Genomic DNA, 27,699 nt, shown 5'->3' with positions numbered 1-27,699 from the left:
CAGCGCGTTGGTATCTGACAGTGACCATGCAGGGATACAGAGGAGGAAGGCCTCATGGGCCTTTTCTCCCCACCCCCCTCAGATATATTTCTCCAGCGCCAAGATAGCAGGTTTATTTAAACTGTGTTTTGTGAGACTGACCTCATTCTAAATTACAAGTGAAGATTTGAGTAAAAGCGGGAATTTGCTAATGGCTTGGATTTGGGGGGGGGGGGGGTGTGGAATTCTGAGATAAGCCTGGAAGATAAAAGGTGCCTTCAGTATAATAGCTGGCATCCTGCCAGTGTCCAGGGAATTTGTTTAGTTAGTGGACTCTGATTATTCCTGGAATGTTAGATCTTATTGACAGATAAGTCCATCAATAGCTATAACCCGTGGGGGTGTGGTGGTTTCTCCCTTTTTGTGCTTTCACCCCCAGAGTCTGGCCCTCAAGCACCCCAAGTTAGGTCGCCGCCTTTGTCCTGGTCTCTTTGCACCTACCCCCCCTCCTGCTTCCTAGAGTCACCTGATACTTGTGGGAGCCGAGATGGTCTCACAGACAGGGCTTTCAAAGGGGTTCTGGAAAGGAAAGGGGGCCTCCCCAGGGGCTGCCCCACCAGGGCCCAAAGTGTAACCTTAGCAATACTCAGCCCTCCTCACTGGATGGCCTCCCCCCGCCCCCATGCAAATACCTGGTTAGGTTAGCTTAGAAGAAATTCTTTGTGTTTCTCATGCACTAGAGTTAAGGTCTGGAAAGTTTTGGAAAACTGTACTGTGTTCACATATAGGGAGGTGGTACTTCCTGATGATGACTTTGGGCAGCTTGCACAGCTGACGGTGACCAATCGTGGTGGGCCCCTGCCAGGCAGAAGGAGTCAACCTGGGGATGGGTACCAAGGAGGGGCGTTGGGGGAATCTCTGCTCCACAGCAAACAAGAGTTTTCATTTTGGCTTTATGGTTCTGTTCGGTGGAGTATGTGAGGGAGGGCGAGCAAGTGTGACATGTGGGAGCTGACTCTTATTTCTGAATACTAAGTGGTGGTTTTTCTCTGTTGCAGAGGTCCTACACTTTGCTGGTGGAAGCGTGGGATTCCAGTAATGACACTCTCCGTAAGTATCACAGCAACGGGCTTTACTCCAGGTGTGCCTTTCTGGAAGTGCGGTGCTTGGGGCACAGTAGTGTTGGGCTGGATCTGTCTCCGGAGTGCTGCAGAGGGCTTGTCCTACACTCCCTGCTGTCTGCCCCCATCCTGTACCCACCCCACCATCCCCAGGGTGAACTCCCTGGAGTCTCTTCCATAACTTCCCTAGAATGTGTCCACTTGGAACATTGAGTGGCCAGGACAGATTCCCAGTTACCTCAGTCCCTGAATATGAGACCTAGATTATCTTTGGGATAGAGATCTTAATGGTTTTACAACTTTATTTATTTATTTTTTTTAAGATTTTATTTATTTACGAGAGAGAGAGAGAGAGGCGCAGAGACACAGGCAGAGGGAGAAGCAGGCTGCATGCAGGAGCCCGACATGGGACTCGATCCCAGATCCCGGGATCGTGCGTGCCCTGAGCTGAAGGCAGAACCACTGAGCCACCCAGGCGTCCCGGTTTTACAACTTTAAAACTGTGCAGACTGCTAAAGGATCAAAGTAGTGACTTTTTAAAAGTCCATTTAAACTTTAAGTTGAGCGTTTAATCTCTCATCAGAAAGATAAAGCCTGCAAAGGTGGCGCTGAGCTCTAAATCTGAAGACCTTGAATTTCACTTGGTGGGCAGGTGAGCCTCTAGCGGCTCAGGGTTTCTTTCCCACACTGTGCATGACAGACCTCTCATTGAAGCGGAATCCCAGAGCCTCACAGGCACCGCGGCTGCCTGTCCCCTTCTCAAAGATGACGGCGGTTTCAAGGGCAGGTTGCTTTTCAGAGCTGCGAGGTGGGGAAGTCACAGGGGTTGTGTCTGGAAATGGCAGCAGCCTGGCTTCTATGGTGTAGTCTTTGCTCTTTAACTTAAAAATGTTTTCCCTCCCTCGCTGAAACTCTGCACTTCCTTTTTTGCTAGCAAGATCTGGAAGGTTGTCCTGGGAAAGCTTGATTCATGCTGAAATCCCTTAGTCTGCATAGGGGGAGGGTGATCCAACTCTCTTTGCCCTCCACCCTCTGAATGTCTCCTCCCTTCTTCCGTACCTCACTGACCCTTTCTGGTTTTGGCTACTGATAACCTCTCCCCTCATTTCCTCACCATGCCATTTTCTTTTAAGCACATCTGAGGATGCTGAATGCCCAGAGTGGACGTGGTGAGGGCTTGGCACTTGTGAGGAAGGCTACTTTGGGCTGTGTCTGGCTCATCGGCTCTGCCCCCCAGCCCCCCACCTCCCTACCCTCCGCCCGGGGCCGCATAATTACTGCTAAGCCCTGTAGTGTTGAAGGTTCCAGGCAATTTGGGTCACTCCTCTTGCTCTGATATCCGAAGCCCAGATCTGTGGACTCTCTGAGGGCCACCCCGTCCTGCTGTGGTGTGGTGGCAGAGGAGGGTGGTAACCAGCCTCAGTTGTGGCCCATGCCTGTCAGGGTCATTAGACACCTTTTTGTTCTCCTCCCTCATGGGCCACAAACACTGGGGATTGTGTGAGAGTTGTGTCACTGTGAACTGGTTACCATGGTAACTAAGCTTTGGGAAGATGGGGAGGGGGCAGTTAGACACTTCAGATATTCTGGTGCAGATGTGATCTTCTCCTTCCCTTCCCTGTTAGATGTTAAAACAATCTGGTAGAGTGAAGATCCTCGAGATTGATTCTGACTCATGGCAGGAGCTGGTTCAGGACACCTGTTAGGGTGTGCAGCACAGTTAGTGTCTGTAGGGCCCTTCTTGGGCCTTCCGTCCCCCCACAGGTCAGCTAGCTGCGCCTGTGGGAAGCTGGTGACCATCCAGAGCTGCCCGCGGTTGTTTCCATTTCAGAGTAGCCCTGTTTTGGGGTTCTGAAGCCCCTCCTCACTGAGGAGGGGGTAAAGAAATCCCCGGAAAGGCACAAGGAAGACTTGAGGTAGGGAGAAAGAGCTTTCAGACCTCTACTCTTGAAGACAGGAGTTGTCACAAAGCCCTGGAATGCCTACTGCAGGTCGCTGAGACTCACTGTGTGAGCCCCAAAGAGGAGGAAGTGGTTTATACACTTGTTTATTCAGCCTCTCTCTTTACGGCACTTACAAGGGATCTTGAATTCACGTTCAGAACCATATTTGGCATCTTCTCTCTCCAAATTAGATCCTGCCTAGGGCCCTTCATGGATGACTGGCACCAGCATTTCAACACCTAGTACCATGAGCCAGAAATCTGGAAGACACCCTGTAGTACTTCCCTTTCTCTTCGCATCCATATCTAATCCACCTCCAGGTTCTGAAAATCTTATCTCTAATGCCTCACTGGAATCCTGCCACCTCCCGCATGTCCCCTGCTGGTCCAAGTCACCATCTGCTAACACCCGAACCCCTATGGTAGTGGCTGAATTGGCCCATCCATATCTACTCTGGTCCACCACCAGTGCTTTCTCCATCCTCTTGCCATCCTGGTCTTTCCAGAGCATTTCCCTTTTTTCATTTAAAATGATTGACCTACAATATCCTCTGTTTCTGGTTTACATCTTGATTCGATTTGATTGTCCTCTTCACTAAGAGCCACTTGGTGGCTTCCTGTTGCTCTTGGGACAGCTCTCTGTGTGGCCCCAAAGGCCTTGTACAGCTGTTTTGTTTCCTTGCTAGCTCCTAACTCCATCCTGCATGCTGCATTGTCTTCTACCATATCCAAATCCTCAGCCTGTTCCACCAGTCCCCATTCTGTCCTCCAATGCATCATCACCTTCTGTCCTGCCGCAGGGCCCTTGCACATGCTGTTTGCACTGCCTGGAATGTTTTGCTTATTACTCTTTACCCTCTGTCCCTCCCATGGGGCAGTACTCCATGAGGGCAAAGCCTAAGGATGTGTAGCAACCCAGATGGAGTTGGCTGCTCTTTGGGGGCCAAACAAGTTGCCTAAATTCTGGCTTCATAGAGGCAGAACCCTGAGTTTTAGGACAGAGGATTCCTTCTCACCTAGGCTCTGTAGAGAGATTGGCCCCGACAAAGCCCAGGTGCTGTTTGAGTGTTAGACTGTTGCCTAAAGCCTGGCCCTCCTGGCATTAGTCCTCTTGAGACCATTTCTCTTTCAGAACTATATAAGACCCACATTTTTCTTTTCTCCCCCAGTGCAAACGGTTTCAGTTTATGGCACTGCTCAGCAGATCGAATAAGCGTTAGTCCAGGTTTTCCTTCTAGCTTAGGCACCTTGACTAAGCTCCTGTCCTAGGTTTGTGGGTTGGCGTGGCCTCAAGGTTATGCTCAGACTCGCCTTATTACCTCTGCCTTGGCCTGCGAGGCTGTTGTGGGGGCTACGTGCTCCATCTTCACACAGCTGAAGATCACAGGAGGGTCTGCTAACATCGTCTTCCGGTCATAGAGCTGGACCCCCAGGTGAAAAACCCCCTGGATACACCTCTATGCCCCAAGCTGAGAGGAAGTACAATTCAGGTGGTGGCAGCTTGGAAGAAGCAGGTAGCAGAGTTGATGTCTACAACCAGATACCAGAAACCCTGTCCTGCACCCATGACTCCTCCCCCCCACCCCCACCCCACCACCCCCAGCTGCTGGGAGGAACCTGCCACACAGGTGTGAGGCTGGTTCTATGGATCTGTTAGCCATGGTGAGGATTCCAGAATAATAGTTTTCGCATATTCTAGACTTAGGTGGAAAGCCAACTGAACTGTTGAAAATGACCTGTCAGCCTGTGCCTTTAGGATTACCCTAGACTCTTGTCTGAACTGTTTGTTGTTACCTGCCCAAGAGATGCTGGAGGCTTTTGAGCTGTGTGTTTAAATAATTCCCGTATTAAGATCTCATAATCACATGGTAATAGCTTGCTACACTTTTTAATTGAACCAGCAGAGCAAACACACAGTTAATGGAGGGACATTTTTGTCATTCCTTGACCTGTGTTATTTGTAAGACTTCATGTTAGTAAAGCGTTATCTGCAGGTGGTTCTGTGTGTGCTGGGGTGTAAGTCTACAGGTATGTGGGCTTGTTCGACGCTTGTCCTGCCCACACTACAGTTAAACCCAGAGGGTGAATGCTGGGGTGAAGCTGGAACTCGTGTGGATGGAGCCCCTCGGGAGCTCCTCCTCCCCTGGTCACTTGTTGGCTTTGCATAATCTTGTAGATGAGCACAGGCCCTGGTCCTAGAAAAACAGGGGTGTGGGTGGGTAAGAATCACAGACATTGTGAGTAGGTCCTAACACAGTCTCCCGAAGGTGGCCTTGCCCTTGACAAGGCAGTGAAGGCTTGGTGCTGGCAGGTTTAAGAAAACAAACACCGCATCAGGCTGTGGTGCTGACTTACTGCCTTGTTTCCCTTTCCCGTCCCTCCCCTGGACTCCTGGCACCTGGCGGTTGGATTTATTTTTGAACCTGTCTCTTCTCTCAGACTAGATTATAAGTGACCTCAGGGCAGGGACCACTTCTTACTCCTCTTGAGTGAGAGCTGGCTGCTTGAGCTCTGGGCGTGTTCATTTTCAATAGGCACCTTTTAAAGAGCATGACTTGGCTCTGAAAAACCCCTAGTGTACCTGTCCCTAAACTGGGGTGTGTTACTTTCCCCTCTGCCTTCTGGGCAAAGGTGAAAGGTGAATCACATCAAGTTCGTGGTACAAGTGCCAGCTGAAAAGGTGGCAAAGTTTACAAATTTTTAAAAATCTAAAACTCTACCCTTGGCTTCCAGGGAGGAGTTTAGAAGTAGACCAAGTCTTTCTAGAGCAAGACCCAAAACTCTAAAACCAGAAGAGGAGGATTGCTAACCTTTACCTGGAATAAGGTGCTTTCTCTAATATGTAAAGAGCTTTTGCAAATTGGTGTGGCCAGCAACGCACTAGAGCACTTGGCAAAGGAGAGAAACAGGTTACAGTTCACAGGAACAGATGCAGATGGCTTTGTAACCACGTGGAAGGGTGCTCACCATCACTTAATTAAATGCTAATTAAAGTAAGAGATACGTCTTTACCTATCAGGCAAAGATCAGAAAGTTTGGTAACCTATACTGTGCTGGCATCGCTGCCGGGAAAGCCAGTTTCCTGTGCGGGTGGCAGGACAGGCTGACAGGCCTTTGTTCGCGGTCGTCTGTGGCTGGATGTGGGTTGGGTGCACTGTCCTCTGACCCAGCGCTTCCCCTTCTAGGAGGTCTCTTACACTAGAACCACACACATGGGCAGTCGGTTCAAGGATGTTTGTTATGGCTTTGCTCACTTGTAAAAGGTCAAAATGGCCTAAGTGCTCATATGTCAGGAACTAGGTGAACGCGTTTCACTGTATTCCCAGACAGGGAAGTACTACACAGCCATTTAAAAGGGTAAATAGGGCAGCCCCAGTGGCGCAGCAGTTTAGCGCTGCCTGCAGCCCAGGGCCTGATCCTGAAGACTCGAATCGAGTCCCACGTTGGGTTCCCCGCATGGAGCCTGCTTCTCCCTCTGCCTGTGTCTCTGCCTCTTTCTCCCTCTCTGTGCCTCTCATGAATGAATAAATAAAACCTTTAAAAAAAGGTAAATAAACGTAAAGGTGGCTGCCTCTGGGGAGGGGGACAGACTTTTCACTTTTCTGCCTGTTTGTAGTGTTTGAATTTTGTACTATGTGCGTTTGTTTTCATTGTTAAAAATAGGCAAAATGGTCAGGGGAGAAGCTTCTGGTGCAAATGTTAATGCAAATCAATACTTTTTTTTTTCTTTTTTTGTTTTGTCTCTAGAGCCCGACAGCATTATTGAAAAGGCCTCTCACTCAGGCATGATCAACCCCAGCAGGCAGTGGCAGACACTGAAGCAGAACACAGGGGTTGCCCACTTTGAGTATCAGATCCGTGTCACCTGTGATGACTATTACTATGGCTTTGGCTGCAACAAGTTCTGCCGACCCAGAGATGACTTCTTTGGACACTATGCCTGTGACCAGAATGGCAACAAAACTTGCATGGAGGGCTGGATGGGCCCAGAATGTAACAAAGGTGTGTGGGCAGGCATGTGCTGGGTGGGTTAACCAGCTCTGAGTGGCTGGCACTGTTGGTGTCAGGTTCTCTCCCCACCCCCACCCAGTCAAGTGGCTATCTGACATGGGGGGGGATATTTGGGCTGTTTTCTAGGCCTGAAGCACAAAGATGCTGAAGATGCTGTTGGTACTCCCCTTTCCCCCAGCTGCTGAGTGTTGGCTGCTAACGGCTCACAGCTGTTCCTTCTCTAGAGCCTTGTCCTTGGCCAAACAGCCACTCCATGCCTCTTCCCTCCAGCTCACAGTCTGCAAATGACTATATGGGGGTACAAAGGCCAGCCACCACCCCCACCACTCCCCACCCCCCGTTGGCCTTGCACTCTGTGCTACAGTTCACACGCCAGGGCTTCCCCTGGGATCACGTTAAAGCCAGATTCCAGCTGAGACCTCTGCTTGGCTCCTTCCCCACCCCATCTGCTGCCTTCAACTCCTTTCTCCTGTACCCAAACCCCTGTCTCAGGCTCTGCTTCTAAGGAACCTGACCTAAAGCAGATGCCAAATGGGACAGGGTTAGCTCAGTGCCTGAATATGTGATCCTGCAGCAAATGACAGCCCCTAGTTCACGGCCATCTGCTGGCAAGCTTTTATGAGGTGTTTTCGGGGGCTGTGGTGTTGAGGGGGATGGGGTGAGTGGTGAACCGGAGCTTTAACACTTGCATAGAGTCGAACCCATCACCGCAGCATAAGCTCTCAGATGTGCTGTCTTTTGTTCCAGCCTTCTCCTGGGATTCAGGGAGTTAACTGCATAGTCACAGATGTTCACAGAATTATCTGTGCTTTGTACCTTTACAAAGCTTCTAATTCATAGCAAGTGGGTAATTCTAGTTGACCAGTGTAGGCCCTCACGAACATTAGTGTACTCTGCTTATTTCACCTAATTTGGTAAATTCTTTCAAGATACACTCAAATTTAGAAAGGGAGGTTTTGAATTGACTGAAGGGCAAGACACAGAGGAATTTGCAGGTCTCCTGAGCTTTTCTTAAGTCACTAGAGTTTTAAAGGGATGGTATTTCCGGGATTCAAATGAAAGAATTAGCAAACGTACTTAAAGTAGTTGGTGTTCTGAAAATAAGTAATTATTACTGGGATATCATGTTGAGTATTTTTTTATTATCTGTTAATTTTTTTTTTTTTTTAATGAAAGGAAAAAGAATTCCTTTGCAAGGATACTTTGCAAAAGTACCACCAGATCTGGCCTCTGGATTAGCCTGCCAAATGAGGCCTGCCTCATTGGCTTTGTTAGTCCCATGGGATTTTTGAGACATTGGGCATTATAGGGGGTGGGGATGAGGGGGTTAAGGATGCTGGGGCTCATCTTGAATGTGCCCTCATGGGACAGGGTGGTGAGATGAGGAAGGATCACAGCTCCTGTTCTTTTGGAGAGGGTGGGAATTGACAGGGAGCTCGCTAGCTATTGTGGAGAGCCTCAGGATGAAGATCCCCCTCCCCCATTTAGTCCCTGAGTAGTATCACGTTTTGAAGAGCTGCTAGCATGGCCTTGAAGTTTAAAGCTGGATTTGCTATTTGGGCACCTCCCATCTTCCTTCCCTTACAATGGACTTGACATGAGATCTCTTAAAGTCATGGATTTTGTAGGCTTAATGTACTGGGCCATTCTCGTGGTGGTGGTGGTGGTGGTGCAAGAAACCATGTGCTTGACTCATCTTTGTGTGTGTTTTGTTGTTTTTATAGCTATTTGCCGACAGGGCTGTAGTCCCAAGCATGGATCTTGCAAACTCCCAGGTGACTGCAGGTAAATGACTAAACTTTTTTTTTTTTTTCTTTTTAATCCTTTAATGCAAGAGGGGGACTGAATTTATTGTGAACATGCCTCTTTTCCTTTGGAGGACAAGAAAGCTTAAAAAAAAATCCAAATAGGCACATCCGAAGCTTATTAAATTATACCAGCTGTCTGGTGGAATGTGCACACTTCTCTCTTGGAAGGAAAAAAAAAACTCTTATGGGCATAGTCGGTGACTTCATGTATTAACTGTTCTGTAAATTGATAACACGTTTTTATAATCTTCCCCTTAAAGTGCTAATGGATGAGATGGAGGGATGTGGGTTTCTTTGAGTCTGTCTCCTCCCCCAACCTGGTTTTCGGTCTCCCAACCCTCCCCCACTTTTCCCATCACTAGGGGACAGCCGAGCATTCTTTAGAATGGGATTAGTACAATCTCCTGGCCCCTTTGCAGGCGGGAGCCAGGCCGGTGCTGAGAGGTTAATGGCTGCGCTGGAATCTTGTCAGTTGAGCCTGATGAATGTAGACTTTTGCTGCTGGCCTTTGAAGTCTGTTCTTTTATGGTCCCGGACAATGCAGAAGCCAAACAGAGACCCACCCCAACTGCTTCATGATTACAGTTTTTGGAACCTTCTTGAAATGTACATTATGCCAATTTGGGAAAGACTTGTTTCAGGAAATGGTGTTGGTGCCTGTGACATTCTGACACAGTCTCACTTGCCTCCCCCTCCTCTCAGATCTGAAGGATTAGCAGATTTAGTGACACTGAGAGGATCCTTGGGGCCCAGCAGTTTTCCCCCAGGAGCTACCCTGGGTTGAGCCCAGGGAGGCAAACGAAACACACTAAACCAGCACATCTCAAGTGGACTCTCTTCCACCGCTCTCGTTACCATGCAGGGTCTGATCCCATAGGTCTGGGGGGACCTGAATGTGCATTTCCAATAAGTGGCCCGTCCCCCCGCCCGGTGATGCCCATGTCGCTGGCAGGACCATACTTTGAGAATCACTGCCCCAAACCTCAGTGTTCATGTCAGCAGTTCCCCGAATGAACTGGGGACTTGGACATGCAGATTCCCGGGTGCTGCACCGCACCCACTGAATCCCAGGCCAGGGTTCGGCCCAGGAATCTGCATCTTGACAAAGCCCACCGAGCGATCTTGCTGTTCTCTGTGTTTGGGGGACTGCCACTTTGCAGGGAATTCTCTGGTCTTTACTTTGCGGCCCCGCCGGCGCACGTCTCTTCCCCTCCTCTGCAGCGGGGAGCACTGCTCTGAGGCTTGATGCCAAAGTGAGAACTGAGGCAGCTGGAAGCAAACTCAGACCAGGTTGACCCGGCATTGTCTCTTCCTCCATGTCAGAGAGGTTTATTTTCTGGAAGGCCGTGGGTGTTGGCATGCTAAGCCCCATTGGTGGCAGCTGAGCATCGGAGTTGACAGCATTGCTGTCAAAGCGTGAGCAGGAATCCACCTACCTTCACCCCTCTTAAGGGTGTTCTAGAGAAAGTCAGATGAGCAGCGCTGATCGCGACTCTGGGCCTGCTCTGCTCAGATGAGTGTCGGGAGGCCTGCCGCCGTGATTTCGGATTTCTGCTACTGTCATCAGAACGGCTGCGGCTGCGCAGGGGAGGGCCCTCCCAGCCAGAACAACAGGCTTTGTTTCCAGAACGGAGCCCTTTCTCTTTCGAAGTCTCCCCTCCCACTCCCTGCCCAGACATGCACTGGTGCCTTTATTTACTTAAGGTGTGACTTTCCCACACGTCATTTGCATAGTCTCCCAGCCTGTCCTGTTCTGCCTACCTTGAAAGAAAATCAAAACAGAACCTTCTAGCTGAGGAAGCTCAGGTTGTGTCCTGCTCCAGAAATAGTTGAATGGCCAGTTACCTGTAAGTTGTCCTATGGATTATGTATTACAGAGGTGGTGTTTTTTTGTTGTTTGGTTTGTTTTTGCTGCTTTTTTTTTTTTTTTTTTTTTAATCCCCACATGAGAAAACTTCACCGGTTTTGTTGTTCCCAAGTAGACTCAGATTCCTTTTCCTGGGTGCACATGCTTGCTTTATTGCAAGCCTGCCAATAATATCAAACTTAATGATGAATCATTGTAGGAGGAAAGTCACTTCAAATTCTCATGAGAACCTTAATCATGTATTATTAAACTGGGATAACTTTGTAGATGCCTCTTTTAGGGTCAGTATTTTTATTTGTTTTCTTTTGAAGTCATCCATGGCCTCTTGTGGTTTCTTCTTTATGCTTGGGGATCCAGCTCTCGTTAATTAAGAGGTGAGGTTGGGTCCTCAGCTGCCTCTTCTTGCTTTTATTAGGCAAAGTGAAGAGGTGTCGCCATCCATAGTTTGGAAGGAAGAGAAGACAGTAAGAATATTGCTATTTCCGAATCAGTTTCCTCTTAATAGCTTTCAAGCTAAGATGATCTTTTACTGAATGAAACCCCCTCCCCCAACTCCCACTAACTTGAGTGTCCCACTTTTAAAAAAAAATTTCTACCAGATTTTTTTTTTTTTTTTTTTACTGCTCTGAATGGTCACGGTCATTTAGACTGCTGTTCTGTTATACACAAAGCCAAACCCTCTGTCTGATTAATTTTAAACCACGCATTCTGGTGGTTCTTTGAATTGGGGTGTGGATGGCTTGTTTGTGGAAGTTAGGAAGTGGTTAGTCAGTGTTCTCAGGGGTTAAGTTGACTCTTGGCCGTGGGTGATTAGCTATTAGCTGGATCCCTATAATTTTCCCATGATAAGGATTTGCTAGCCTGCCTCCGGCTCTCTGGAAACGGAAAGCCTTTCCTTCTTGGGGGTGCTTGTTTTCCAGAGTTACAGCTGAGTGGCTGGGGGTGGGGGAGGGCGCTGGTCGTTCTTACTGTGGCTTTTCCCAGGTCCAGTTCCATGCTCGCCCCACCTTCCCTGGGCTTTCTCCTGTTTACTAAAGCTTGAGTTTTAAGAGGGCAGTTAAAGTTTCTGAGGGCTTAGAACTTGAGGGGAGAGTGACTGAGACCCTGCCCTCTCTCCCACCCCAGGTGAAGGTTTATGTTTGTGTTTCTGTTTGGGGATCAAAGGCACCGTTTGGCCTCTAAAGAGTCCGATTAATGAGACGCTTATGAAGGAAACTTGACTCTGTTTCCCAATACTAGATAAACTGAGTTGACCTCTTCCTCCCCCCCCCCCCCAAGTGAGAAATCACTATAAAATGAATTAGCTTAAGCAGCCCCGGTAGTGGGCCATAAATTATCTATGGGATTGGTTCCAAGTGCTGCGGCTCCGCTCGCTCTCCTGCAGAAGTGGGTTCCGAGATCTTTGCCTCCTCTTGGCCAGAGGAGGGTGCCCCCCCCCACCTTTGATTTCCTAAAGCCTCACAGGGAGGTGGCTTCCTGCCTCACTGGGTGTCTTGTTGCGTTTTTGTGCACTGGTGACTTGCTGTTTAGACAAAGAACCAGGCCTCCGTGGCAAAGTGGCCGACAGTGCCGTGGTTGCGACGACTTTCACATGGCTGTTGTCACCCGAGAGTCCTTCCTGTGCCTCTGCAGCCGCTCGCTGGGGCCCTGAACTGATTTATTCCACGCCCCCACCCTCGCGCAGCGCAGCCGTGTGAGCCTGAGAAGAGAGTGGCTTTGTGAGGCCAGCCCCCGCCGCCTCTCCCCAGACAGCCCTGCTTTTGTCGGCAGCCGCCGGGGAGGGGACCTCGGCCCAAGTACCGAAAATGTTTGTTTAGACGGAGCCCCCGCACAAGCCTGCCTTGCAAGTCCACTGTCCTGTCACCAAGAATGAAACAAGACAGGAAAGGCCTGGACTTCTTAGCCTTGCACTTAAATGGTGCAGATCGCCCCGAATGTTCTAAGGACTAAAGGGGGGGGTGTGCTGTCTGTCCCCAGGTGCCAGTATGGCTGGCAAGGCCTGTACTGCGACAAGTGCATCCCGCACCCTGGGTGTGTCCATGGCACCTGTAACGAGCCCTGGCAGTGCCTCTGCGAGACCAACTGGGGCGGCCAGCTCTGCGACAAAGGTAGGCTCCTCGGGGATGGGGCCCTGGGGCGGGACGGGGGCCTCGGGGTTCACGGGAGGAGTTAAGGAGTGCGGCCGCTGTCCTAGGGTTTTTACTTTTATTTATTTTATTTTTTTTTCTAGGGACTTATTTCTGAATCTGTTCGAATTTGCCTTTAAGGCCGTGGCTTGGGGTCTTTTTTTCTGGTTTTAGTTTTTAAAGAGGAACGGTGGGGGTTGGGGCCCCCGCTAGAACCGTGGCAGCTGAGCAGCCTGTCGCCGCCTGCGAGCCACTGACCCCGTGCGGTCTCTCTGGCAGATCTCAACTACTGCGGGACTCACCAGCCCTGCCTCAACGGGGGGACCTGCAGCAACACGGGCCCCGACAAGTACCAGTGCTCCTGCCCCGAGGGCTACTCAGGACCCAACTGTGAGATCGGTAAGCGGTCCGGGTGGAACGAGAGCCCTCGGTTTACATTTTTTTTTTTTTTTTTTTGTACTCTGAGTTTACAAAAAAATAACAATACCCTTAAGGCCTCATAAAAAGACAAAAATATCCTCCAAAGTGAAGACCTGTTACCCCAGCGGTTCTGTGGGTCCCCTAAACTTCCTTCAGGCGGCGCGAGGGTCCCCGGTGATCTGCCCACGCGGGGGGCGTGACCCCGGCTCTGAGCCGCCTTGAAATGTGGCTGGGGACACTTAGGGCGAAAGCCGGCTTCCTGCCTTCCCTGGACACAGCGGGCCTATAGCCCGGGCTGGCTTTCGCTTGTCCGAAGCGAGCTTGAGCTGCGGCCCAGGCGTGGGACTGGCTGCGGGGAGAGAGGACGTAGGTTGAAACAAGCGGGTGCCCCTTGCTCACTGCCCTCCGGGTTTCGCAGCGGAGCACGCCTGCCTGTCCGACCCCTGCCACAACAGAGGCAGCTGCAGGGAGACCTCGCTGGGCTTCGAGTGTGAGTGCTCCCCGGGCTGGACGGGCCCCACGTGTTCCACAAGTAAGTCTGGGGTTGGGCCCATGTCTCTTCCAGAGGATCACTGCATTGAGGTGGGCCTTGGGGGCAGGTACCTGGGCCTGGTTTGGGGGTCAGGTCTCAGGAGTCTTGTCTCGGTGGGAGGGGGGAGGTGCCATCAGCAGTCTGATGGGGAGTCTGGCTTGGGCTTCCAGCCCTTGCAAGCGAAGTCTCTGGGCACCCTCCTCCTACCAAGCCAAGTTTGCATGGTGTGGCTGCTACCAGAAGGGACTTCTCCGCGGGATACCCCCGTGCTTTGTGAGTGCTCCCTGGAGCTCTGCTGCCTCCAAATCAAGTCCTAGCTCTTCTCCTTGGAGCCATGGAGAGGCTGCCGGCAAGGGAGGTAGCCACTCCTCAATTTGATCATGGGTGGAGGGTGGCCCCAAAAGAGAGACCCAGGCTACAGAGTGGTCGTGGCTCTGAGGCCTGGCTGCACATCAGAACCCCCAAAGTGCTGGACAGTGCAGATGAGGGGGTCCTCACAATTCCCCTCAGGACTGGGGAGTCCACATTCTTTCGTGAGCACCTGGGTCTCTCAGGTGCAACCTGGCCTAAGAACCACTGTCGTCAGCACCCTGAAAGTAGAGCATGCCTGATTAAGAATGTGGGTTCTGGGGTTGGGTCACAGGGGCTGGCACCCTGGCCCCACCTGCCTCTTGTAGGACCACTCGTTACCTCTCTGTGCCCTGTTGAACGGGACAGTGGCAATGCCCGTCTCTTAGGGTTGTGTAGAATCAATGAGCAGATCACAAGAGAGCCTGGTACTTCCTAAGTGGGCAGCAGAGGAAGAGGCCACTAGAGACAAGTGCAGAAGTGGGATGTGAGGCCCCCAGCTATATGGATTTGGGAAAACTCTGAGAAAATTAGAAGAATGAAGTTTTCTACCAGAAAAGAGTCTGTTTTCCTTACCTCTTCTTAGCTACCTCTGAGCCACGCTGAAACTTCTCTTTAAAAATAAAGAGTAGGTAGGGTGCCCAGGTGGCTCAGTCAGCCTTTGGCTCGGGTCTTGATCCTGGAGTTCCAGGATCAGCTGCATCGGGCTCCCTGCTCTGCGGGGAGTCTGCTTCTCCCTCTACTCCTAAACACCCTCCTCCCATGCACTTTCTCTCTCAAATAAATAAAATCTTTAAAAATAGAGAGTAGACAGAGCTAGAGGTCCCATGTTACCAGTGTGGTGATGCTCTTGGGGATCCAGCTGGCTTTTCCTGCTGCTTAGATGGGGGATTAAATGAACTGGGGCAGTGGAGGATTTAAAGCTAAAATCAGGCCTTATCGTCATAGCAGTCACTTAGAGCAGGTGTCTGGCTCTTAAGTGAAGGCCCCTCATGTGAGGGTTGGCATTAAATTATCTAATTGTCAAACGGACTGAGATTAAATTGCCAACCCTCTTCCCTTTTGTCCAACAGACATTGATGACTGTTCTCCAAATAACTGTTCCCACGGGGGCACCTGCCAGGACTTGGTTAATGGATTCAAGTGCGTGTGCCCACCCCAGTGGACTGGCAAAACGTGCCAGTTAGGTAAGGAAGTTCGGGCACCCAGGTTGGCCCTTATGGATCCGAGTTGTTACTGGAGATGAGCCTGTGGCTAGTGGTGTGAGTTTGCACACCATCATGCTAAAAAGTAATTTATTGTCAGGAGTCCAGCGGGCCTGGGAGAGGGTACTTGAATGCTAATGGCCTAGCTCTTTAGGCCCTGTGGGAAAGTCGTGGGATTCCTTGAACCATGTCAATCGTCTGTCCGAGGAGTGTTCAGCTGGGTTCCACGGGGATGGTCTCATGAGGAATGAGCTGTCTGCATTCTTCCTGCCACATTTAAATCCCAGCAACTAGGCTGCGCCGCGCTCGCACAGCAATGCCTGGTGGCTTTTTGCTCTCCTGTTGGGGGCCAGTTGTTAACCACCAGCCAGAAAGTTATCAATTAGCATTCCTTATTGGGTAATGGCTAGGGAGAGGGATCAGCTGTTCCAAATAGTGGGAACCTAGTCTCTGATTTAGCGAGGTTATTAAAACGTCTCCTAGTTCAGACTATTGATAGGGTGTGTTTGGGCGGGGGTGGGGAGTGGGGGTAAAACTCCCATTTCTCAATGCCCCTCCACATTTTCTTTCAGATGCAAATGAATGTGAGGCCAAACCTTGTGTAAATGCCAAATCCTGTAAGAACCTGATTGCGAGCTACTACTGTGATTGCCTCCCTGGCTGGACGGGTCAGAATTGTGACATAAGTGAGTCCCTTTGTTTCGATTTTGATTTTTGTTGAAACTTGGGTATTAAAGGCTTTCCTCAGCCTCTATGTCAGCTCCAGCTCTAAGACTTGAGCGGTAAAAGGAAAACCTCAGAGAGGGAATGTTTTTTTGGGGGGGGGGGGGAGTGGTCAGTGCAGAAATGAAAACATGCACTTTATCAGCTCATTAGCCGGTAAAACAGCCGCATGCTGATAAGGTGGCTAAAACAATGATGTGAAGTTTCACTCGCTCAGTCTGGAGGAATGAGGGAGGGTTCCCACCCAGTGTAATAACCGCATGTCAGGAGAAGCACACAGGACATCTGATTTGAGGCTTTTATCTGTCCTGAGCGGAGAACGCTTTTCAATTAAGCCCAATTTCAATGTAAATTGCCTCTTTAATATGACAACTTGTTTATTTTTCAGATATTAATGACTGCCTTGGCCAGTGTCAGAATGAGGCCTCCTGTCGGGTATGTGAATCTTTGCTTAAGTGAAAACCTTACTGATTGACACAAATCTGTTAAGATACATGTGGCCCTGGGAGAGCTTGATCCCTCTGAGATTCTAAAAATGCAGGTGAAAAGTGATTCTCTGCAAGTTTCAGTTGGGCTCCTGTTACCTTCCCAGCCCCCTGGGAGCCATCTCGAAGGCATGCCTATAGAAATTCCTCTCACACGTTGCCGTTGCCGTTGGGAGAGGCTGGGCATTTAGCGATGTCAGGGATTCAGTGGAAGGGCAGCGGGTGTGCTAGACTGCCAAAGCCCCATGTTTGTGGAATACAGAGGAAAAAGCATGTGTTTCTCCCCCCCCTCCTTCTCCTCTTCCAGGATTTGGTTAATGGTTATCGCTGTATCTGTCCACCTGGCTATGCAGGCGATCACTGTGAGAGAGACATCGATGAATGCGCCAGCAACCCCTGTTTGAATGGGGGTCACTGTCAGAATGAAATCAACAGATTCCAGTGTCTGTGTCCCACTGGTTTCTCTGGAAACCTCTGTCAGGTGAGTGGGGCTAGAACCTCCAAGGCCAAGTTTCTAGAGCAGAGCAGCTCCCCACCCCTGCCCAGTTCCCCTCCTCCTGATCTCTGGACTTGCCATGAAATCTGTTACCATCCAGTGACCAGGGACTTCTGCTCGGTGAATACAGGTGGAAGGACACCAAGGAGTGGGTTTTGTTCACAGTGTCAGCAGCCTGTCCATTTGTGCCCCCAACTCCGTGCTCTCCCACTCTGCCCTGTTTTGCCGTGCATCCCTGGACAGTCTCTAGGACATAACTGTCTATTATGTAGGGTGTTCTGCAAATGGAAGGAGGTGAAGGGGTCAGATTCCAGCATCTGCTGCCCCAGAGCAGTTCTAATCACACCTCTGTTTCCTCTCCCCCTTCCCTGCTCCTGGCAGCTGGACATAGATTATTGTGAGCCCAATCCCTGCCAGAACGGTGCCCAGTGCTACAACCGTGCCAGCGACTATTTCTGCAAGTGTCCCGAGGACTACGAAGGCAAGAACTGCTCCCACCTCAAAGACCATTGCCGCACGACTCCCTGCGAAGGTACCTGCCCCACCTGTGGTCCTGGCTGGCCTCCGAGGCTCACTCCTCTATCCCTATTTGTCAGTACCCCCCAATATTCTCAGAAGCTGGCTGGGTGAGACGGTAACGCCCTAACCTGCCTCGCTAGGGGAGCCAGAACACGTGGAAACCCTCTGTCCGGGCCTGCCAGTGGGAGAACCTTGTCCACACGTAGCATTCCTGTTCTGGTGTGGGCTGATTTGCAACCCTGAGACCTTCCCCAAAGCAGTGCTGCCGGAAGAACTGTCTGCAGCACTGGAGATGTGTGCTGTCTGCACTGTCGGGTGTGCTAGCCACAGGAGCACTTAGTGTGACCGCTACGACTGGAAACTTCCTTGACTCCAGTTCATTCAAATCTAAATAGCCCCACGTGTCTCATGGTCGTTGTATTAGGTGGCCTGGCTCTGCAGGTTCTCTGTCCTTCCTGCTTGCTTAGGTAGGAAGTAAAGCTCCTCCTCCCTGTAGCAAGCTTCTGCCCGACTGAGGAGATGTCAGGGGTAGGAGGAGAGGGGCCCACAGACACAGAGGCTTCTTAGCCACGTAAGGTGAAATGCCTAAAAAAAAAAAAAAAAAAAAAAAAACAGAGCTTCTGTCTGGAGTCTCGGCTTTGCCTGTCACAGTGTGATGTGGCACATCGCCAGAGTCTTGGCCCCAGGGTGCCTCTTGATTTCTTACCCTCATTAGCCAAAGGGTGCCTGTTTCCAGGAAAGCGAGCTTGGGCGGAGGTCCTCAGCTTAGGAATGCCATGCCTTATGGGTCTGTGGCCCTGATCTGACCCCGAGTCTGCCTTCTAGTGATTGACAGCTGCACAGTGGCCATGGCTTCCAACGACACACCTGAGGGGGTGCGGTACATCTCCTCGAACGTCTGTGGTCCCCATGGGAAGTGCAAGAGTCAGTCGGGAGGCAAATTCACCTGCGACTGTAACAAAGGCTTCACTGGAACGTACTGCCATGAAAGTAAGACCCCTCTTCGGGGAATGGGGTGTGGTGCCCCCCACCCCTCCTCTGCCCAGTTCAAGGGAGCATTTGAGCTTGATTCGTTTCAGTCGAGACCAGTGACGGTTTACCATTACATCTAAGATCTAAGACCGAGTTGTGTTTAATTTATTGAGATCACAGACACCTCTGACCCTTCAGCACGTTTACGTTCTGGAATCTTACTAGTTTGGGTGGTCCTGCGCTCTGTAGGCTTTTCTTCCCCACTCCATCCAAGTAGCTTAGCCTCCAAGGCATTAAATAAAACAGACAACGTATCCTCTGGAGGCTTCTGCCTGGTAAGCTGCTTGCTGAAGTCGGAAAAACCTTCCTGATGGAGTTGAGGATGTTGAGGTGCCTGGCTGCCCATTATCTCAGGAGGTGGCCTTTGGGCCAGTGCCTGGCTATGGCATTGGTTGTCCTTACCAGCTTTTTTGTCTTCGTTTCACAGATATTAATGACTGCGAGAGCAATCCCTGTAAAAACGGCGGCACTTGCATCGATGGGGTCAACTCCTACAAGTGCATCTGCAGTGACGGCTGGGAGGGGGCCTACTGTGAAACCAGTGAGTGTGTGGTCTCCCTGGGCCAGACAGCTCTGGGATGCTGGGGTAGGAGGTATCATCAGGGAAGCTCGCCTTTTCAATGGGAATTAGATAGTAAGACCCCAACCGTTCCTGTCCTGGGACAGCATTGCCTGTGTCCCGTCTGTATTTGTGAATGCTGAGGACGGCCAAAGGGGAGGAACTTCTGCTGAGGAGCTCTAGAAACAGACTGTCATTAGGCTAAATATCCCTGCTTGCAGAGAAAGTAGTCTTCTTTCTGTCTTAATAGTAATTTGTGTCTGTCCTGATTTTTAACTTCCATGGGAGTGACAGAGGCCTGCCCTTGTCTTGCCACCTTGTGGGGTTAACAGTAACCCAGCTGAGAAGAGTGAAGGTGTTTAAGTCCCAGGATGGATGGCTCAGCTGGTCTTGGACCTTAGAGTGGAAAGCTGTGGGTGGAAGTGGCCATAGGAAGGGTGTGGCTCTGACATGCCGTGGATGGCCCTAGAAGCTTCTGGAGCTGGGTGTCTCCTCTTTGATTCTAGACATTAACGACTGCAGCCAGAATCCCTGCCACAATGGTGGCTCGTGTCGTGACCTCGTCAACGACTTCTACTGTGACTGTAAAAACGGGTGGAAAGGAAAGACCTGCCATTCGCGTAAGTGGTAGCTGGCTGGGGCCCCCTCTCCGCGACCCCTTCCCACCACCCTGTCTTCTGTGAGGGGGGCTGGCCAGGGCCTTACATGGAGATCCCCCTCCTCCAGGTGACAGCCAGTGTGATGAGGCCACGTGCAACAACGGTGGCACCTGCTATGACGAAGGGGATGCTTTCAAGTGCATATGTCCTGGAGGCTGGGAAGGGACGACCTGCAACATAGGTAGCTTTCTGCCCCACGTGGGGTCGGCAGTGGGTGTGGCCATCTCAACACCTAGGACCGCTTTCCTGGCGGTCTGCTTCTCGGCTCTCCTACTCTCTTTGGATCCTCAGGGAGGGTGGTCCTGTCTTGTCTTGTCTTACAGCCCGAAATAGTAGCTGCCTACCCAACCCTTGCCACAACGGGGGCACCTGTGTGGTCAACGGGGACTCCTTCACGTGTGTCTGCAAAGAAGGCTGGGAGGGGCCGATCTGCGCTCAGAGTGAGTGTCCCCTGCCCCACCCGCCTTGAACTCCACAGAGGGCTGCAGGAGTTCATCCTGACACCCTCAGGGACTCGCGATGGAAACCAGAAGCAGGGCTGTTTGATGTCTGCTTCTGCATCACCTGGGTCTGTTCTAATGCACTTGATGGACCGCAGCCCTGACCTGGGCATGAGAAAGTCGCCGATGAGATAAGTGGAGACAGATGGTGTCTCTGTTCCCAGCGTGGGTCTGACCAGCAGCCTGTCTCCTTCCATTCTCACAGCCCCCTTCCCGCCCTGAGCGGGGCCTCTTCCTGTGTAATGTCCCACGGCACACAGAACAAAGTGTGGTGCAGGCCTGGTTCCAATTGAGCAGAGGTCTTAAGCGCATTTTGCCAGTGTAAACTACAGTGTGATCATACGGGTATTAATGGAAATAAGTGGTGCTTCTACTTAGGGTTAAAACTGCTTTGCCCGGTGAAGGCCTCGCTATTAAGTCGTCTTTTTACTTTGCAGATACCAATGACTGCAGTCCTCATCCTTGGTAAGCATGAGCGCTTTGGAAGCCAGCCCTTGCTGGCTACGATGTGCATGGGCATCACCTGGGGGTCCTGTCTAAGATGCAGGTTCTGAGGCAGGAGGTCTGGGTGGGGCTGCAGACCCTTCCTGTCTAACAAGCTCCCAGGTCCTGCTGGTCCGTGGACCACACTCTAATTAGCCAGGTCATGTCTTGGTTGGGGGCTGTGATTATTCTCAACGATTCTCAACCTTGGCTGTGCATAAGAATCACCTGGGGAGCTTTTAGGAGTCCCAATGCCTGGATTGCAGCACAGCCCCATGAAATGAGACTCTCTGGGGTTGGGACCCAGGCACCATTATTTTGAAATCTCCCCAGGCTACAGGGGTGTGTGGCCAGGGGTGAGAGCTGCTGAATGGAACTGGCGTGGCCGCCTGTGGTCAACTGGCTGGTGGAGTCGTGGATCAGGAGGTCGGTAACTGAGGCCGTCTTTGCTTTCTTCTTAGTTACAACAGTGGCACGTGCGTGGATGGAGACAACTGGTACCGGTGTGAGTGTGCCCCTGGTTTTGCTGGACCCGACTGCAGAATAAGTAAGGACCAGCCCTGGTTGGTTTCCCCAGTGGCCTTCTTCCCCCTGATTCAGCCCTCAGCCTGAGACTTTTCATCTTGAAAAGTTAAGGTTACTGCTCTCTGTAGCTCTGAGAGGCACAGAACCTCCCACCTCCAGCTGGGATTAGGATAGCCTGGCTGGAATGTCCCAGGTCCTTGGTGTTCCTTCCCCAGGGGACACAGCCCTCTTCCAAGGGAGAGAGGAGCAGCCACAGGATCTGATGATTAATCTGTTCTGAGGCCCCAAGGAAAGGGTGCTTTTTCCTCACGACTACCTGAAATTAGGGGCAAGTGGACATTTGCCACAGAGGACCGAGCTAAGGACAGTGGCCAGAACTAGGGTTGTGGTTCCCAAAGGATTGATCCGGCCTTAGTGAAATTAAAATGGGAGACAGGCAGTGCAGTTTTTCAGGGTGCCTAAAGTCTATTTTGAGCCTTTTCCTACTTTCTTTTTTTTTTTTTTTTTTTTTAATTTTATTTATTTATGATAGTCACAGAGAGAGAGGCAGAGACACAGGCAGAGGGAGAAGCAGGCTCCATGCACCGGGAGCCCGATGTGGGATTTGATCCCGGGTCTTGAGGATCGCGCCCTGGACCAAAGGCAGGCGCCAAACTGCTGCGCCACCCAGGGATCCCCTTTTCCTACTTTCTTATATGCCTTTTAGTTTGGGAGGAGGGAGTGATACTTGTATTTTCTGTTATTCTCATCCCCAAATTATTTGGAATTTTCCTAGTGTTTGAGATCCCCAAATCTGGGGCTGACTGGTGTTCACCAAAATGGGGTACATTTGGTCTATCCCATGTTTCTAAATTGTGTTGGCAAACTGTAGCCTTGGCCCACTGCCTGTTTTTGTAAATAAAGTTTTGGCACACAGCTACCCTTTTATATACTATCTAAGGCTGCTTTCATGCTATAACAAGGGTAGTCATGACAAAGCCTACAAGGCCTGCAAGGGTTAAAATATTTGACCTTTCTCAAGAACTTTACCCTTGCTCTTAAGTTGTAGTATCTGATGAAAAGGAACTTACTTAATTAAAAAGTGCCGCCTCCTGAAATGATTCTCAGCAGCTTGAAGTCAGGCTAGTGATGATCTTTGGGAGGAAGTGACTAGTGGAAATTTGGGGGCTACTGATCGGTTTATTTGGGTGTTGGTTACATAATTCATCAAGCTTATACCTAGGGTTTATACGCTTTTCTATCTGTATGTTAGGTTAGTAAAAACTTAGAAGAATGTCATTGCTTCCCATTGGAGCCTAAAGTTGGTCTCCATTTCTCCTAGATATCAATGAATGCCAGTCCTCACCGTGTGCCTTTGGGGCAACCTGTGTGGATGAGATTAATGGCTACCGGTGCGTCTGCCCCCCAGGGCACAGCGGTGCCAAGTGCCAGGAAGGTATGTAGGTCAGGCTGCAGCTGCCCATGTGTCTTGTGGGGGTAGTGGGCACTACAATCACCACGGTTACCCTTTGACTGTCCCTGAGTAGGCACTGTGCTACAGGAGAACATGGCGGGGATATGCACAGGGGGCCACAGGGACGGGGAAACTTAGGGGGTCCCCTACAAACAGGATAGCTGTTATTAGTCAACTCCCGAAGTTTTGCCATGTGACAAACCACCCCCAAACCTGCGGCTTACAGCAGGCTTTTATTTGCATTGCTCATGGGCACGCAGGCTGGGCTCAGTTCTGTTCTGTGTGCTTCGTCACCCTCCTTGGGCCAGCGGCCATATCTCAACTGCGAGAGGCTGCCCACATCACATCCCCTAGTGCTGCACAGGCCCCACAGGTCCTGAGGCCACATGCAAAGGCAGCAGGTGAGGGAAAAACACCTGTTGCCCCCGTGGCACAGGGCAAAGGTACAGCCCTTCCCTGACAGGGAGGGAGTGAAGAATAGAGAACGGTCAAGACAAAAGGAAATCTGTTCCACTCATGCGCTCTACCTTTCAGTTTCAGGGAAACCTTGCATCACTATGGGAAGTGTGATCCCAGATGGGGCCAAGTGGGATGATGACTGCAATACCTGCCAGTGCCTGAACGGAAGGATCGCCTGCTCCAAGGTACAGCATGAGGGCCCTCTGCCTCTCACCTGGGTTCTAGATTGCTGCTGGGTGTTTCTCCTGAGCTGCCCGCTCCATCTCCTCTCCCCCTGCTCCCCAGGTCTGGTGCGGCCCTCGACCTTGCCTGCTCCACAAAGGGCACAGCGAGTGCCCCAGCGGGCAGAGCTGCATCCCTATCCTGGAGGACCAGTGTTTCGTCCGCCCCTGCACAGGCGTGGGCGAGTGTCGGTCTTCCAGTCTCCAGCCGGTGAAGACCAAGTGTACCTCTGACCCCTACTACCAGGATAACTGTGCCAACATCACATTCACCTTCAACAAAGAGATGATGTCACCGGTATGAATAACTTTGGCGGTGTGTGTCTGCTGGTTCCAAAGCAGGAGCATTGCAAGCTAGGATCTTCCCCTTAGCTTAAATTCCTAACTTGCAAGGAAACGTCAGCCTTTTTTATTTTTTTCCTGTTCCTTCCAATATCTTACATGTGTGGTTTTTACATGTGTTTCTAGGGTCTAACCACAGAGCATATCTGCAGCGAATTGAGGAATCTGAATATTTTAAAGAACGTTTCTGCTGAATATTCAATCTACATAGCTTGTGAGCCTTCCCCTTCTGCGAACAATGAAATACATGTGGCCATTGTAAGTATGAGACCCAGTCACGCCTCATGACTCGACTGCAGGGTAGTTCTCAAAGTCCAGTTAGCCGGTGTCCAGACAGAGCAAGGACACTGAAACAGCTTGGCACACGGGCTAAGGCACTTTCAGTGATGGCTGCTGTGTAGTGTTGCCCTGATCCCACATCTGGCCCTTCTTTTTCCAGTCTGCTGAAGACATACGGGACGATGGAAACCCTATCAAGGAAATCACTGACAAAATCATAGACCTCGTTAGTAAACGTGACGGGAATAGCTCGCTGATCGCTGCTGTGGCGGAAGTGCGAGTACAGAGGCGGCCTCTGAAGAACAGAACAGGTAGGTGGCAGGTGGGGACAGTCCTTTCGCGTGAGGACTGTCCGACGGATCTTGGCTCACCGTTCAGGGAGGGCATTAGCTGACAGCTTCTCTCAAGGAACCCCACCCCCACCCCATTTAACTGGTGGAAAAACTGGGACCAGCTGCCATGACCAAGGTCCCGTGGTGATGGGCAGAAGTACGGTTTTTCCCTGCTGCCAGGCTGTGCTCTCGGAAGCAGGCACCCCTGCGGAGCATGCATTGTTTACAGACCCCCTGCAAAGCCCTAGGGCAGAGCATTGCTGCGCCTTGAGCTGGTGGCATCCTGGTGTCGTGGGATCACCCGGCCTAAGCACTGAGAGACCCGGGTTTGATAGGCAGCCGTATGGCCCTGCAGGGGAGCCACACCTTTAGACCACCATTATTCTAGCTAGGAGCACGGCCCATCGGAGCTATGCACGCTCAGATCGGGTTTCTGGTAATGCTGAAAACCAGCTCTTCTAATGAGCTGCCGCCTGAGTAGCCAGACTTGCCTTGCGTGAACCAGATGCTCCTCTCCACACGGGAGTCAGGAGCCTGCAGGAGCTGCTGCTGTGCCCGGTCTCTGGAGACCAGCACGTCATGGTCCCCACGGGCCCTGGTCCTGTGCTTATCAAGCTGTGAAGTGACAATATGTGGTTGTGAAAAGGGACTTGTCCCCATGGCACCCCTTTCAGGAATTAAGGACAGGAGCACCACTGTTGGTATTCTTTTGTTCGTGTGATGGCTTTTTTTTTTTTCCTCCTTCTTTGAGAGTTAATTGGTTTTGTGCCCGCCTTACAGATTTCCTGGTCCCTCTGCTGAGCTCTGTCTTAACGGTGGCTTGGATCTGTTGCCTGGTGACAGCCTTCTACTGGTGCGTGCGGAAGCGGCGGAAGCCCAGCAGCCACGCGCGCTCGGCCTCCGAGGACAACACCACCAACAACGTGCGGGAGCAGCTGAACCAGATCAAGAACCCCATCGAGAAGCATGGGGCCAACACGGTCCCCGTCAAGGACTACGAGAACAAAAACTCCAAAATGTCAAAAATAAGGACACACAACTCAGAGGTGGAGGAGGACGACATGGATAAGCACCAGCAGAAAGCCCGGTTTGCCAAGCAGCCCGCATACACGCTGGTAGACCGAGAGGAGAAGCCTCCCAACGGCACGCCAGCCAAACACCCAAACTGGACAAACAAACAGGACAACAGAGACCTGGAAAGTGCCCAGAGCCTAAACCGGATGGAGTACATCGTATAGCAGACAGCAGGCGCTGCCGCCGCTAGGTAGAGTCGGAGGGTGCTGGGGGCTTGTAGTTCAGTTCTTCAGCTGTCCTGTCCTCTTCAGTCTGAGGCTGTCGTTGACTTAGAATCCTGTGTTAATTTAAGTTTTGACAAGCTGGCTTACACTGGCAATGGTAGTTTCTGTGGTTGGCTGGGAAATCCAATGCTGCAGCTCACAGCTATGCAAAAACCAGTCCAAAGTGCCCCCCCCCTCCCCCCACCGTCGCCCCTGCCCCACAGCTGACACCTCTCGGACCAGGCTCCCAGGAGAATGCCCGGCCCCGGGGCCTTGAGCTTCCACCTCTGCCAGATGTCCCGATGGTGATGCAGTCTTAGGATCATAGTTTTTATTTATATTTATTGACTCTTGAGTTGTTTTTGTATATTGGTTTTATGATGACGTACAAGTAGTTCTGTATTTGAAAGTGCCTTTTGCAGCTCAGAACCACAGCAACTATCACAAATGAGTTTATTATTTATTTTTTTTATTGTATTTTGTTGTTGGGGGAGGGGGGACCTTGATGTCAGCAGTTGCTGGTAAAATGAAGAATTTAAAGAGGAAAAATGTGTCAAAAGTAGAATTTTGTATAGTTATGTAAATAATTCTTTTTTATTAATCACTGTGTATATTTGATTTATTAACTTAATAATCAAGAGCCTTAAAACATCATTCCTTTTTATTTATATGTACGTGTTTAGAATTGAAGGTTTTTGATAGCATTGTTAAGTGTATGGCTTTATTTTTTTGAACTTATTTTCTTATTACGTGTTGCCTATAAGCCAAAACTAAGGTGTTTGAAAATAGTTTAAAACAATAGGATGGGCTTCAGTGCCTGGAATACTGGTGGAATTTTTTTTTTTTTTTTTGTACGACGTCAGATGTTTAAAACACCTTCTATAGCATCACTTTAAAACACGTTTTAAGGACTGAGGCAGTTTGAAAATTAGTCTAGAAAAGCAGGTGGTTTTTTTGTTTTGTTTTTGTTTTGTTTTTTTATGCTTTAGACTTGAAAAGAGACAGGCAGGTGATCGGCTACACAGCAGTTTAAGAGAACATGTTGAGCTTCAACTTAACGTAGCCAAAATGTGAGTGGTTGAATATCATTAAAAATATCAAATTGTGTGAAGTTGGAAGCACACCAATCTTATTTTGTAAATTCTGATTTCTTTTCACCATTCGTATGTAATACTGAACCACTTGTAGATTTTTTTTGTTTGTTTGTTATCTACTGCATTTAGGGAGTATTCTTATAAGCTAGTTGAATACTTGAACCTTAAAATGTCCAGTAAGATCACTGTTTAGATTTGCCATAGAATACACTGCCTGCCTTAAGTGAGGAAATAAAAATGCTATTTACAAAGTTGAAGATCAAAACGGCTTCTAAAACAGTTCACGTCGTCGGCTCACTACGGAGACCGTGAAGATACTCTGTATTGTCCTATTAGTGTTATGAACATAAAAATGCATCTTCGATGTGTTGTTCCTGGCAATAAATTTTGAAAAGTACTATTTATTAAATTTTTTGTATGAAACCTGGAACAGTGTGGCCTCTTCTGAGCTTCTGTAGTTTTGCTTGGCTCTACCTTGTGCCTTTGCCACCCCACCGAGGCCGTTCTGGTAATCAGGGTGTGATAAACAGGCTGTGCTTGACAGGGGTGCTGAGGAAGACTGAAAGCCTTTTCAGCCACAAAATTTCAGCTGAAGTTCTCAAAAAACCATGGGCTGCTGTGAAGCCAGAGCTGTGAGAGCCCCAGCTCGGGGGTCCTGGATTCCCTTGTTATTCAACAGCAAGTGTGAATACTGCTTGAATAAACACCACTGGATTAATGGCCTGTAGTGTGGAGGTGAATTGTTTGTGAGCACTCACGGGAAATGCCCACCGCACTAAAAGGGGTTTTAAAAAGCTTGGAATTAGTGTTGGGGGAGGAAGAGGGAGATTCGGTGCTTTCGATCTTTTTTTTTTTTCCCCTGGCTGCTTGGATTAATATTAATGTCCTGCCATCATTTTAGA

At 50.2% G+C, this 27,699-nt stretch overlaps 1 protein-coding gene across 3 annotated transcripts in view; it reads left to right on the top strand.

Annotated features, from left to right (window-relative positions):
• The window catches only part of JAG1 (jagged canonical Notch ligand 1), a 36,086-nt gene extending 8,859 nt beyond the window's left edge, over positions 1-27,227 (top strand). For all 3 annotated transcript variants that reach the window (XM_026012274.2, XM_072736393.1, XM_026012275.2), the window contains 24 exons: positions 1,038-1,089; positions 6,790-7,044; positions 8,778-8,838; positions 12,706-12,836; positions 13,134-13,253; positions 13,693-13,806; positions 15,228-15,341; positions 15,932-16,045; positions 16,471-16,517; positions 16,875-17,048; positions 17,445-17,595; positions 18,408-18,572; positions 19,042-19,155; positions 19,680-19,793; positions 19,900-20,013; positions 20,156-20,272; positions 20,770-20,797; positions 21,277-21,362; positions 22,662-22,775; positions 23,328-23,437; positions 23,538-23,771; positions 23,942-24,073; positions 24,255-24,405; positions 25,207-27,227. In XM_026012274.2, the coding sequence (XP_025868059.1) occupies positions 1,038-1,089; positions 6,790-7,044; positions 8,778-8,838; positions 12,706-12,836; positions 13,134-13,253; positions 13,693-13,806; positions 15,228-15,341; positions 15,932-16,045; positions 16,471-16,517; positions 16,875-17,048; positions 17,445-17,595; positions 18,408-18,572; positions 19,042-19,155; positions 19,680-19,793; positions 19,900-20,013; positions 20,156-20,272; positions 20,770-20,797; positions 21,277-21,362; positions 22,662-22,775; positions 23,328-23,437; positions 23,538-23,771; positions 23,942-24,073; positions 24,255-24,405; positions 25,207-25,664 (3,270 nt within the window). In that variant the 3' untranslated portion in view covers positions 25,665-27,227. The remainder of the gene's footprint in view (positions 1-1,037; positions 1,090-6,789; positions 7,045-8,777; positions 8,839-12,705; positions 12,837-13,133; positions 13,254-13,692; positions 13,807-15,227; positions 15,342-15,931; positions 16,046-16,470; positions 16,518-16,874; positions 17,049-17,444; positions 17,596-18,407; positions 18,573-19,041; positions 19,156-19,679; positions 19,794-19,899; positions 20,014-20,155; positions 20,273-20,769; positions 20,798-21,276; positions 21,363-22,661; positions 22,776-23,327; positions 23,438-23,537; positions 23,772-23,941; positions 24,074-24,254; positions 24,406-25,206) is intronic.
• Positions 27,228-27,699: the final 472 nt, after the last annotated feature.

The sequence above is a fragment of the Vulpes vulpes genome, chromosome 14, assembly GCF_048418805.1.
Source record: "Vulpes vulpes isolate BD-2025 chromosome 14, VulVul3, whole genome shotgun sequence".
NCBI classification, from domain to species: Eukaryota; Metazoa; Chordata; class Mammalia; order Carnivora; family Canidae; genus Vulpes; species Vulpes vulpes.
Note: the sequence above shows the minus strand (reverse complement) of the source record. Positions and strands in the feature narration are given on the sequence as shown.